Consider the following 12969-nt stretch of genomic DNA (forward strand, 5'->3'; position numbering starts at 1 on the left):
TCTGCACTGAAACTGCTCTGTTTATCTTTCCCTCCCTCTCCCCTTCGCTCCAGTTTGTCCTATCCTTCAACTGTCACTCTTCTCCCTTTGTTTATTATAACTGATATGGTTCAACGTAACATTTTGTTTTGTAATTGCTATTCTCCAAATTCACTCAGTACCTACACTCCTCTCCCCTTGCACACTATTGCTAGATTGAGATTTCAACAAAACAATATTTTAAAAAAAGTCACGTGTCCCCTACCACTTTCTTTACTATTTCTTTAATTCTCTGTCTGCTTGTTACATCATGAGCTTTGTCTTGAGTTTGGTTCACTCTCTCCTGTTTTTTTACAGTTTCGTCCTCTTTCACCTTTCCATTCCCATAGATTTGCTTCCTTGTCATCTTTGCAGTTTGCTCTCTCAATCAGCTTTCACCTTTTTTGCCAACCCTGCCTCCACACACACACACACACACACACACACACACACACACACACACACACACACATGTCCCCTTTGGCTAAACCAAAATGGGTTAATCCCTCATCACTCAAACTGTGGACTGCGCCAACTCATTCAGGAATAGGGGCTGGTGGCTCAGGTGTCGCAGTCCTGTTTCACACAAAGGAAACCTGATCATGTGGCAGTTCAGACACACATGCACAGACTACAAACATGTTGCAGACATAAAGGATTGCACAGATTTACACTCACACTTTATCTCTGTCTGTTGGTCCGTTCTCTCCAGTTTTCCATCTGTGAAAACATTTGAGCTAACGTTGTTAACCCGCAGAGGTAACTGAACCATTCTGGTCAAGTTGTGAAAATGGGCTTTAACAGCAGGGTCTCTGTCCATTCCTGTGTTCAAAAGGTGTACTGTACCTTAGTTTGTTCAAGCTGTTTTGTCTGACTGGTGTTTACAAAAAAGAACCCTGAGAATGGACTGTGTCACCTACACTATAGCTGTGTGGTTGTTATGGTTAGCATAAGGCATCTACTGTAGGTATTGTAGAGGCAAATTAAATCCTCCTGGATGGTGTTCTCTTTTTGTATTGTTTACTTGAACAATAGGTCTGTCATTTTTTAAGTCTAACTTGATTTTGGAGGGTTCTCGGTTGCAGTAATTCTCCTGTCCACACTGACCATGCAGATTTTTCTCTCCACTATGAGCCCAATTGTGAATGAAAATCAACAACCCTTGTTCTGCACATTAATGCATTGTACAGTTCAGCCGAAGCTAATGTTACGGCCTTTTATAACACATTTTCCTCACTATTTGCTGAGATTATGTTCATGGTTGTGCTATGGTGGAGAGATACTTGGTGTGTGAGTGGTAGTCGTGTGTAGGTTTTCACATTCCTGAAACATCACAACATCTTCAGGTAAACTTTGCATTTTTGTGCAAAACAAGAATTGTGGATTTTTGTCTCCATTTTTATTTTGGCACAGTGCTAAGGAGCTAATGCTAGTCTGCATGTGGGCTTACTTTCAGGCAGTGAGTATATAAACTTCCATATTTTTGAACCTGTACTTAGGGTTCATATTTTAGTTGTTAGGTTTTGTATGTTTTTGTCTGGAGTTTAAACAAGAAACACTTGACTTAAATGATCTATATATGGCTGAATGTTGGTTAACCCCGACACAATAAGCTGATATTATCTTAAGGCCCCTTGTAGCTCCTAGATGTTTTCAAGTTAAATGGATCCTTCGTGGCACTCTTCCCAACTTTGTTCAAGTTGTTTTTGTCTAGGGTTTACTCAAAATAACAACAACAAAGATCATGAATGGAATTGCTATATAAAGCTAATTTAGAAGAAAATGGTACCCATGCTACCTAGCCTCTCATCGGGAGGCTAAATTAGCCTCTCACAAACTTTGGTAACATCTATTCTGAAAGACGGTGTAGTCCCTCATTCGTCCAGGAGTGTTCTATCGTAGAAAAGGTTTCAATCGTAGTCATCTGGACACTGTTTTCAGAATCAAGACGTTGGGATGGGAGCTGAAACGTCTTGATTCTGAAAACAGTGTCCAGATGACTACGACTGAAACCTTTTCTACGATCTATTCTGAAAGTAGAAAACACTTGAATGAATAATTTAATTATTATGCATACAGTATTGTACAGCTGCAGGCTGGTTTCACACATACGTAACTTACTGTTAGCATACCCTTGTCTCGGCTCACATACTATTTCATGCCTTGATGTCATTTATCTTTTGGAAAAATCTTTATCAACTTGGATTTTGAATGTTCACTCTGTGCCTGAAAAAGAGGAGAGTTATGTTTTAATTCCTTGCACCAGTCCAGACCAGTCCTGTGTTCAGTCTGTTAAGGAATGCTGAAGGTTTGGACCATCGCCTGTGATTGTCCACGCTATTGTAGAGGCAAATAACTTGTTATGAATGTGATTTTTGTTTTCATGACCAACTGGATCGCCCTGAATGTTTACTCAGCCTATGAAACTACTGTCTGGAAAACTTTTTGATTGCTACCAACAACTTGGACAGCAAATGAGCTTGTCTGTACTGTAAATTGGTCACTTTTTGGCTTCTTTCACCAACACTGAAAAATGAAGAATACCATTGTCATTGTCATATTGTGCTCTTAATTGTCCTATAATTGAGCTACTCATACTTGAACAATAGTCACATAGATTGGTAAATGACTGTGATGCTGCATGGGGGAAAAAGTTTACCTTTCCCTTATCTCTCCTCTGTTTTTATCTCCAGGGTCGACATGTCAAGACGGGACAACTGGCGGCCATCAAGGTCATGGACGTCACAGAGGTCAGTAAACACCACTCGATGTATACTTTTAATATTTTGTTGTCTTTAGCCGGGTTTACCAGATAGTCGCTAGTTTTGTCTTTGCTGTTATTTTGTTGTCATTAGCCAGGTTTCCATCCAAATGTAGCGCAAATTTAATAATTAGTAGTTGCGTGCATCGAGATAAACAGCTGGTGGCACTAAATCTTCAGTTGAATGTGGTGAATGAAGCAAAATGGTTCTTCTGTTGAAATAGAGATGTTACAGTTTGGTTTCACACACCTACTGTATATTAAAATATTTCCACTAAATAAATGAATACAGTATAATACGGGATGAGGTGAGACCATAGCAGCCACAAAATACAGCTTTTGCAGATTTGGAATTGATCCCAAATTTAGTCAGGCTAAATCGGTAAGCATTCAGTATAACTGTTAATACCAAAACAAACAATTTCTCTGACTCCCCTTCCTCTCTCCGCTCTGCACCCTCATGTCAATGTTTTCCCTCCAAAAATAGTCATTTTCAGGTTTATAATCACACAGCTTCCAACCCTCTTAGTAGTTTTTTTTCGAGTTTGTGTCTGAAGCTCTACAGATTTTCAATTTCCTGAGGGCTGTTTAGCCAATAGTTTTAAATACTGAAGGTTAGTGTTTGTGTGTATGTATGTGTGCGTGTTTTTGAGCCAATGGGTGCATGCTTGCCAGCTTCCACAAAGTTGAGTAAGGACCCAGAGGGTTGTTTCTGCCTGTGTAATTGGAGCCTGTATTTCCTTGTGTGTATACATGCAGAAATGTCCTGGTAGTCTTATAAAACTACATCTCACTATGTTGATGGTAGTGGTAGTTAGTGCTTTTTCCCCCCTGCCTTTCGTGTTACTCATCATTGAATAAATAACTAAATGAGACAATGCGAAAAATGTTCACAAACACATATTTGTGGTCACTTGACCATTTCCTGCCCAGACGCCTTAAAGAGGAATGAGTGTATCATCAAGGCTGTCACATAAAATCCTTTAATCTGGGTCAACCGTTATACTGAAGAGGATTGTACTGTCTGTCTTTTTAAGACCCTGCTGGTTTTAGTTGTATTTCTAAAAACCTTAATACTTCACCCGAAGTCCCATTTTTAGGACAAGGTATGTAAGTCCCCATTTACACTTGTCATTTCAAGTGTAAAATCCAGATGACATTTTCATTTACACTTAGCCACATATATGCGTCTCTGCTGGCCAGATCACAATGCCAGAAACACCAGAAGAAGAATAACGTGTGCACTTTGGCATTTTTGCAACAACAATAACAGTTTAGCTCGCTTTTAGCTAACAACTATCCATAACACAAACACATGAATGAATCATTTATGAACTGTGAGCGAGACAAAAGTTTGATCGGGCTCGGTGCTCTCACCCATATAGATCATTCAGTGGTTGAACTGATCAGGGATCAGATAAACACTACAGCAGCTCGGTGCGCCTGGTATTTGATCGTATGTATAGAAATTGCTGGAGCTGTTTTTCCTTGCTGCTTTAATGAGACAGAGAACAATGGCTAAGTTCAGTAACTTCATTACAAGGAGGATTCTATGGAGTCACCTAAAGGTCATGGCGAGAATTTTTTGAGGGCTACTTTTGCATTCCCTTGCAATATTTTGTGTTCCCTCGCAATATTTTTTGCGTTACCTCTTGTCAAGCTACTTGTTATCCCATAAAGCATTTATAAGCAGTATAGAAACATTTAATAAATGGTTTATAACACACTAAAATGTAATTGCAAGCAGACAGAAGTGTTCATATACATGAACATATATATATATATATATATATATATATATATATATATATATTCAGCAACTACTATAATTCCTCCTGTGGGCACCCATAAGTGGATGCAGATGTATAAACAAACATTGAATGACAATATGGCAAAACACAACATATTTTATTTATTTTACATATTTTAAGTAGTTAGAAGAATGGACAGAAAAAAAGAAAAACAACTGATTCATTGTTTTTGACAGCTTCGCCTGTTAAAGAAAAGCACAGACTAACTAATCTTAAAACGGTAGGAATTTGAACAGTTGCAGTTGATTTCAGCGGGAGGTTTTAGTGTCTTATGGTTTAAATACTTCTTTAATCTGCAATAACAGATTTTTATGGCCACTTGGGGGCATTGGAAACAAACTGGGAACACTACATTGACATAGCATCACTTTTTAAGTTGATATTGGGAACTTGTTAGCAAACAGTTGCTTATTTACACATCCAGCAGATACGGAGCAAAATTAGCTTTCATTTGGAGTCGTGTTTCTGACCACCTGATAAATGTAAATCCAATATATTCACTCTCTTTTTAGCTCAGTTTTCACTCTCCTCCAAGTCCTGAGTGAAATATCTGGTTCTTTAGCTGCTACATGCTTCACTATGTTACTTATGTTACTACCATGTCTGCTGTTTGGGTGTACAGTGGGTTTTTAGTGCTTTTTTGCTGAAAAAAGTTCAGTAGAGCTGAGGGGAACAGCAGAGTCAGATGATAATTCTCTGTGGGTTCGTCAGTATGAGCAACTCCTTTTATGGACAAGAAGTCATGTGATCCATTGTTAATGTAAGAATATTGATTATAACCACTTTAAAGGCTTAAGGTGTCATATTTAGAGACATCCAGTAGTAGCGGGTATTGCTGTATCCTCTATGATGAATTTACTTTAGCTGCCACTGTTGCAGGTAACCAGACACATTTTGGAAGTCCTGTTCAAAAATCTAGTTCATGATGAAATATTGAAAAGTGTACCTCTCACTGTGGCCCACAGGCACAAATCTCCACTTCCAGCTGTGGAGATTAAAGAGAGGACATGAAGAAGGATCAGGAACATTTGATAGGAATATGTTTATGTATTTATACGAGCTGAATGACTGAAGAGAAATACACATGTAGGAAATATTCAAGACATGGCGGTAAAATTTTTTTTTTACCTCTTTTTTTTTTACCCCAAAATGTTTAGAGTGGTCCTTTTCCACACGGTTCAGCCGTTCTCTAAAATAAACACTTTGCGTTTGTCTGGATGCTTGCCAAGAATGACAGTTGAGCAGAGGAAGCTGTTTGCATTGGAAAAGCTTGAGATTTTCACGTGCACATACACACGTACACACCAATCCCATGTAACGTGTGTGTGAGTGTGAGAGAGAGAGAGAGAGAGAGAGAGAGAGAGACCACAGAAGCTTTCATGCACTCACGTGTCATGGATGCAAAAGATATACGTCACCTTTCCTGTGTGTGTGTTTGTGTGTGCATGTATGCTCTCTACTGCCTGCGCACATCTCGGCATATGTGGTCTGACCCACATACCACTTCCTGTTCCATATGCAGAGTGGGAGAGAGAAAGAGAGACACTTAGGAGAAGAGAGAGAGGATAACGAGTGATATAGGGCTGGGCTTTATAGAAACATTTTTATCATCATTTTTTGTATATCACTCAATATTGATATATGCACATCACAATATAAATGGGCCTTGCTGCTCATTCCAGGGGATGGGTCTAATTGCTGGTGTTTGTGACTTTAAGCGCTTTCCCTCTGTGCTTCATTAGATGTTAGTGTTTCAGGTGATCAAGTTTGTGGTATTCTGTCTTTGTCGATATCATATACACCAGCAATCCACAACATCCACGACTCTTTACGGTTAAGGTTATTGTGACTGTGGAAGTGTTAATTTCTGTGCCACTACTTAAAGTTTCCTCAACAAAATAACATGTGGTGTGTTGAGCTAACACAACAACAATCAGGGCGGTAAGACAAGAAGATGGAAAGGCAGAAATCGAGCGAGTGAAACCTTAGACAGAGAGACGGAGAGCGAGAGAGCTTAAACAAGGGGAAGAAATCGGCGAGAGTTTTTTATTTTTTTCTTTCCTCCTCTGAGAAGGTTCAGCTGAAGTGCAGTGGGATTATGGGAGGGGCTATCACTGCTTGCCTGCTTGTCTCTTCACCTCCATCGCTCACATACACTCGCCACCTCTCCTCTCCTTCGTCCATCCATCCCCCCTCCCTCCATTCTATGTTCTTTTTTTGTTGCATTCATCCAGATTCTTCATTCTGTGTTTTCTCCCCTTCTCTTCCCTTTTTTGTTGCATACCCTGCTTGTATTCTTCTCGTTTCCATCCCTCGCCATCTTTCCTTCAGTCGCCACCTCTGTTTTCTGTGCGGAAGGTGAGAGACAGTCGGAGAGTAGACCTGTAGAGTGAAGTCATCCTCATCACTGATAGGGAATCGGAAAGAAAAGGAGAGAAACAGAGGGAGAGAGAAATGTTGCTGCAGCAGCTCTGCATTTCGAATCTCTCACTGCTGCTGTTGATTTTCCAGTGGGATTCAGTAGGAAAAAATCGCCTAGATTTGTGGGAAAGCACCACAGCAAGCATCTTATCTAACCTTTCTGTTCCCCTGGGGAATTGATTGCTTTTCTCGCCATGTTTTCTCACTTGTTATTCCTCTCTGTGAATTTTGCACATGAACCAAACAAGACACATTAAAAAGCAAGTCAACTCTCTCTTCACCTCCCATCCCCTCCCACTGCTCCCTGTCCATTCAGAAGGTGTGAAAGTGAAAAGTGGGAAGGTGTTTAAGGCGTGGAATTGTATGTTTGTCTTGAAGAATAAAAGACAAATCTGTTAAAACTGTCCAGCCATGTCGAAAAACAAATGCATATACATTTGAACACTGGCTGTATCTGTTTTCTGTATCTCTATTTTCATTATACTGCATCATTTGCACTCCAGTACTATGTACTGAATACTGCAATAACTCATCTACTGCACTGTTAACTATTTCTGTCCATAAATTGCACTACTGTTCTGCCCAGTCCAATTCATTGTTGTACATATCCATCAGTATATTTCTGTTTATAGTAATGCCATCTGTATATAATGTCCATAGTACCACTTGTAAAATATTTTCATAATATTGCTCTATCCTGCATTTATGCACATACTTTATATCCTGCACTTGCTTATTGCACTTCTGGTTAGACCTAAACTGCATTTTGTTGCCTTATACTTGTGTAATGACAATAAAGTTGAATCTAATCTAATCTATTTTGGGCCTCCATCCTCCAAAGTCTGCTTTTCTTCAACAAGATTTTACCCACAACAGCTGCAGGGTTGCAGAAATTGCAATTGCAAACATCTCCATTGGACGGATTGCCATGAAATTTGATCCAGATATTCACGGTCCCCAGAGAATGATAACAGGTCAAAGTTTTCACTTACGCAGGGAAATATCTAGAATAACTATCTAGAGCTACATCTGTTTACCTGGATCGGCACAAAATTTGGTACAGACATTCTTGTTCCACTCAGGATGAATTGTAATAACTTTGGTGATTATGTATGATAATATATCTTATGATAATATATTCATTAATGGCTTAATATATTGACCTTTCTGCTTGCACCATCCTCACACAAAAACACAATTGAAAGCAGGACATTAAAGGGTAGGTGCACATTTATTTCAAGTCTATCTTAAAACAATACTGACATGCACATATGTACATTGAAAGGGTTATCGATCGCTGTAATTCTTCCTCCTGTTCATACTGGCTGCAAAGAGATCCTTTCCTTATCCAATTTTAATGTAAGCCACGGGGGACAAAATCCACAAAATACTTTTCCTTGCAAAAATACATTCTAAATGTCAGCTGAAGCTAATATGAGGCTATCAAGTGGATATCCTCCAAAGTTATAGCCTCTTTAGTACGAAATTCCTTCTTTGTGTTTCCTTGCTGAGGTGTGGTGGTGGGATAGTAACAAAAAGAGGGAATTTTGTACTAAAAATGCAGTTACTATTTTGAGAAATACCCGCTTGATTTTGTAATTCAGAAAGCTGAAGCTTCATATTAGCTGAAATTTAGAATTAATTTTTACAAGGAACAAGGACCATTTTGTCTCCCATCACCTACATTGAAATTGCTTTATGAAGTATGGGCAGGAGGGACAACTACAGTCATAAGCAATACTGTACACATGGGCATGTGGGTATTGTTTTAAGATAGACTAAAAAAAAAAATGTGAACCTATCCTTTAACTCTGAACACTTGCTTCAGCATGACTCAAAAGGATCAAAAACAAACATAAGACCTCAACGTTTATCCATCTAACTATTGGTTTTCTTGCAATTAACATTACAACCTGAGATTTTTCACGAAAACACAAATGATAAAATCGAACAGTCGCTGTGAGCTTGTATGGAGTAATTGGAAAACTTATTGAAAATGAAGACTATCGATTCCCATTTAATTTCAGGCTAAAAGTGACTTGTTTTGACTTGCTGGAAGATTCTTCACACAGGAAAACCTCACAAACAGCAGATGGAGCCTTTGTAGAAGTTGACAATAGTAATAAACTTTAAATGCTAAGGTTATGGTCATGTGAGATATGACCGCAACGCAGCAAGTGTTTAAAATAATCCCTGAAATGAGTCCCCCCAGGTTCATGGTTGCCTGTTAAAAACATGTCGACCTCTCTTGGCCTTTGTTGAAGCTAAAGCCTCCCTCCTACTCAGCTTCCATTTTCCATTATGCTTCCATTTTGCGGCTGTCTGCTCCCCTGGGGTTGCGGTTCTGTTAGCTCTGCTCACATTGTGTGCTGTAATACTTTAGCAGCAATATGGCCGCCACCGAGTCTCCCCACCATTTCATACCCAGGAATGATAATGAGTAGCTTCAAGACGCCTTGTTTTCAACGACTTGACTGCAGATATATAGTTCAAGGAAAGTGAGAGAGAGAGAGAGAGAGAGAGAGAGAGAGAGAGAGAGAGAGAGAGAGGTGAGTTTTCGTAATGATGGGATACATGAACATGGGACTAAAGTCATGACAGGAGACAGTAATGGACAGTGATGCTGCAAGGACGAGTGTGATGGAGACAATGAGTGTCCAAAATAAATGGACAGTGTACAAACAAGAGAAAGAGAGAGACATAGGGAACATATGACAGCAAGAGAGAGAGGATGATGTCACTGTCTCCTTGTCGAAGCAGCTGCATCCTGACATCCAGGTCACTTCCTTCCCGCCTCTTCTCCATCTATCTCATGCACACATTGGTCTGTTTGTACATGTGTGTATTGCTGTGTTGTCTCTGTTGAATCCAAATGATGTTTTCTGACAGAGCTGAAGTTTAAACTGTGTGGCTGGTAGCGCACAGCATAGAAAACTGTCAAGCACTGAAAACTAGCAACAACCGCTGGGCCAGATTCTTATGCTGAAACAATTTGATCAGTCATTTGGACAGAATATTAATCAACTCTAATTGTTTAAGTAATTTATTAAATGGCAAATATCCGATTGTTCCAGCTCCTCAAATGGGAGGATTTGCTGCTTTTCTCTGTTTTTTATCACTGTAAACTGAATGTGTTTTGGTCGGTTGGCCGCATTATCAGATATTTGCTGATTTAAATCATAGTTTTGATGATACCTTATTATATTCAGCCAAAGGTCTTGGATGGCGGTTTGTGTTGAGACATACCTCAACACTGATGCATTTGAGACGCTTGACTTTTTTCGTTAAACGCACAGTATGTAATTTCTGCTGGTCTCTCACATCAAAACAATAACAAAAGATGTAGTTTGATGACGTCATGAAGTAGCGTGGGATCATGGGAGTTGTTGTCTTCATTGTTAAACAACCACAGTTGCAAATGAAAATCTGTCTGACGTGACTCAGGCAGAAATCATTTTCATGGATGAGGTAATGTATTAAAGTTTTATTCATGTTACGCTTAGTCATGTTTGCCAACTTTCTCACTCTCTGAGGTATCCCCGTGTTTCCCCAGAAGTTATAGCAACTAGAGGCGGTAAAGGGAATATGACGCCATTGACAGGCGACCAAAGTAAACGCATCGTTACCTTGAATAAAATTACGGATTTCTCTGGGTTTGAACATTGTTGGAAACATTAGGGATAATGTAAGTACATATCAAAATATATAACATCTAGTCTAGTCGTTTTTAGACATTTTAATGCAGAAATGTTACATATTATACCTTTTAAATTAAAAAAAAGAATTTAAAACAAATTTAAAGTAAGTCACTGTCACCATCTTGCTAGAAGAGAAGACAGCGACTTCTCTCGCTGCTTGCCATCTTTTTTTCAGGACATCACGGTGGTTAAGCATCTACTGCTTTCTAATCCGGTGATACAGTTCTGTCCACCTCTCAGCCCATGACATGGTTCTTTCTCTCCAGTGATTTGAGACCGATGACATCAGTTTTTTTGGCTGGCTTGTCTATTTTTTTTTTTTTTTTTTGCTCAAGCATACAGTATGCTCTAGAAGTCACCTTTTCATACTCCTTTGTCTCTTTTCCATGCACCACAAGTCTCTCCAGTGTTTTATTGCACGGCATGGGACTTCACGTCATGTCTTTTTTCTTCTAAATGTAAACATTACTAGCTGTTCGATGCAGGTTTGATGTTTCATTGATGTGTATGTTTCATGACCATCTGTGCTGCCCTGAACATAAAGGAAAGTAGCCATTCTTATGTTTTGTCAATTGATGGAATTCTTCTCTTTCCCTCTCTAAGCTCTTATTTTCAACCTTTATTCAGTCCCATGGTGAGAAATGTGTAAGAATGTTCCTGCTGTGTTTCTCCTTCTCCAGTCTGTCCTCGGCATCTGTAATTATGCTCACTTATTCCAAAAAAGTTCACATGACTGACAGTTTGTGGGCGATGGGATGTTCTGTTGTCCATAGAAGGTACTGTTTGTCTGTGTGTTCACTTTCTGTACATCTATTACTATCCTGTAAGGTCTTGCGTGATCCTGCTTTAATTTTCACAGAAATAACGTTTAAAATATCTAACTGACTGACTGACAGGTCGGCTGGCTCACCTGCTGGTTGACTGGCTGGATGACTGCTTGGTGACTGATGGTCTGCTGCTGATGAGTGGATTAACAGAAGGACTGGCTGGCTAGCTGTCTGGTTTGTTGGCTTCCTGACTCATTGGTTGGCTAGCTGCCTGGCTAAATGACCGGCTGCCTGGCTGAAGCAGTAACCAACCGGCTGGCTGACTGTGACTCAAGGGATTGGCTGACTGGCTGTCTGACCGACTGACCCCATCATCTTTACAGACAGTCAAAACTCCTGTTGAACTCTTTAAACAGCCTCAGCAGATTAAAGCAAAAATAAATAACAAGGCAAACAGCTTTTTGTGGTGTATGAATAAACTTGTGCCCAGAGATGTCCTCTCACGAAAAACTGCTGCTTGCAAAACATCTCATGAAAAAACAAGCTTGGTTTAACTTTTGTCACAGAAATAACAGCTTAAAGTGCAAATATAGTTAGTGGTAGAACCTAACATGAACATATTCCATGTTCGTTCCAAAATGACGCCTCTACCATTTGAAAATACTCTCCAAATGACTGACAGCATATAAATTGCTGCTTTTTAAATAATCATAGATAAGTTTAGTTGTCAGTTGACTAAACATCAAGTTCACTATTCTGTATTTTAGAGATAGTGAAACTGAGCTGCAGGTAATGTGTTTTTATAGACATGTAGAAGTTGACAGTGAATTATTTCATCTTTAAATGCTAAAGTTTGGCTGAATTGCCCTTTAAGCTCTGGACCAGACTCAGAAATGTCAGCAGAGTCGTTGGCTGCCTGTCGTCTGTTGCTTCTGCAGCTGCAATGCTCGATAAGACTTGTCTTTTAATTTCTGCTAGCGCCAACATTTAACACCAATCATTTTCTGTAAAAAAAAAAAAACCCAACTCACATCCATTTTGACAGCCAAACTGAATCTGACAGTAGCTACTTGCAGTGATAAATATCAAGGTTAATGGAGGATAATGTCTTGGCAGTCATCAAGCAGCACTGACTCACAAGTATGAAGAAATACTTATTATAGTTACATTAAAACCTGTAGTTAACGTGCCTCTTTCAGTTAAGACTATTCTTATATAACTTAACGTTCTATAGTTTGACGTCAGTATTTTTTTTTTCAGGACAAAGCAGCTAAAACAGCTCTGCTTGTGATTGGTCTAAAGATTTGCTTGGTAAACTGTAGCAGGATTATGTCTGTCTTTAACCCCAGAAGTTTACAGACCAGCTTTCTTTTCAAACCAGTTAGATATCAATTATCATTTTAGTTGACCACCCTTTTACCTTCTGTTAGACCCCCAAAGCCTACTGCAGCTAGTAATGTCTACTGAAATTTCTAGTTGGTTATAGGTTTAGA

General features: G+C 39.3%; 1 protein-coding gene across 8 annotated transcripts in view; it reads left to right on the plus strand.

Annotated features, from left to right (window-relative positions):
• The window catches only part of LOC122885028 (mitogen-activated protein kinase kinase kinase kinase 4), a 99524-nt gene that overhangs the window by 41297 nt on the left and 45258 nt on the right, over positions 1 to 12969 (plus strand). For all 8 annotated transcript variants that reach the window (XM_044215596.1, XM_044215598.1, XM_044215597.1 and 5 more), the window contains exon 3: positions 2712 to 2768. In XM_044215596.1, the coding sequence (XP_044071531.1) occupies positions 2712 to 2768 (57 nt within the window). The remainder of the gene's footprint in view (positions 1 to 2711; positions 2769 to 12969) is intronic.

This window comes from Siniperca chuatsi, linkage group LG12, assembly GCF_020085105.1.
Source record: "Siniperca chuatsi isolate FFG_IHB_CAS linkage group LG12, ASM2008510v1, whole genome shotgun sequence".
Classification (NCBI taxonomy): domain Eukaryota; kingdom Metazoa; phylum Chordata; class Actinopteri; order Centrarchiformes; family Sinipercidae; genus Siniperca; species Siniperca chuatsi.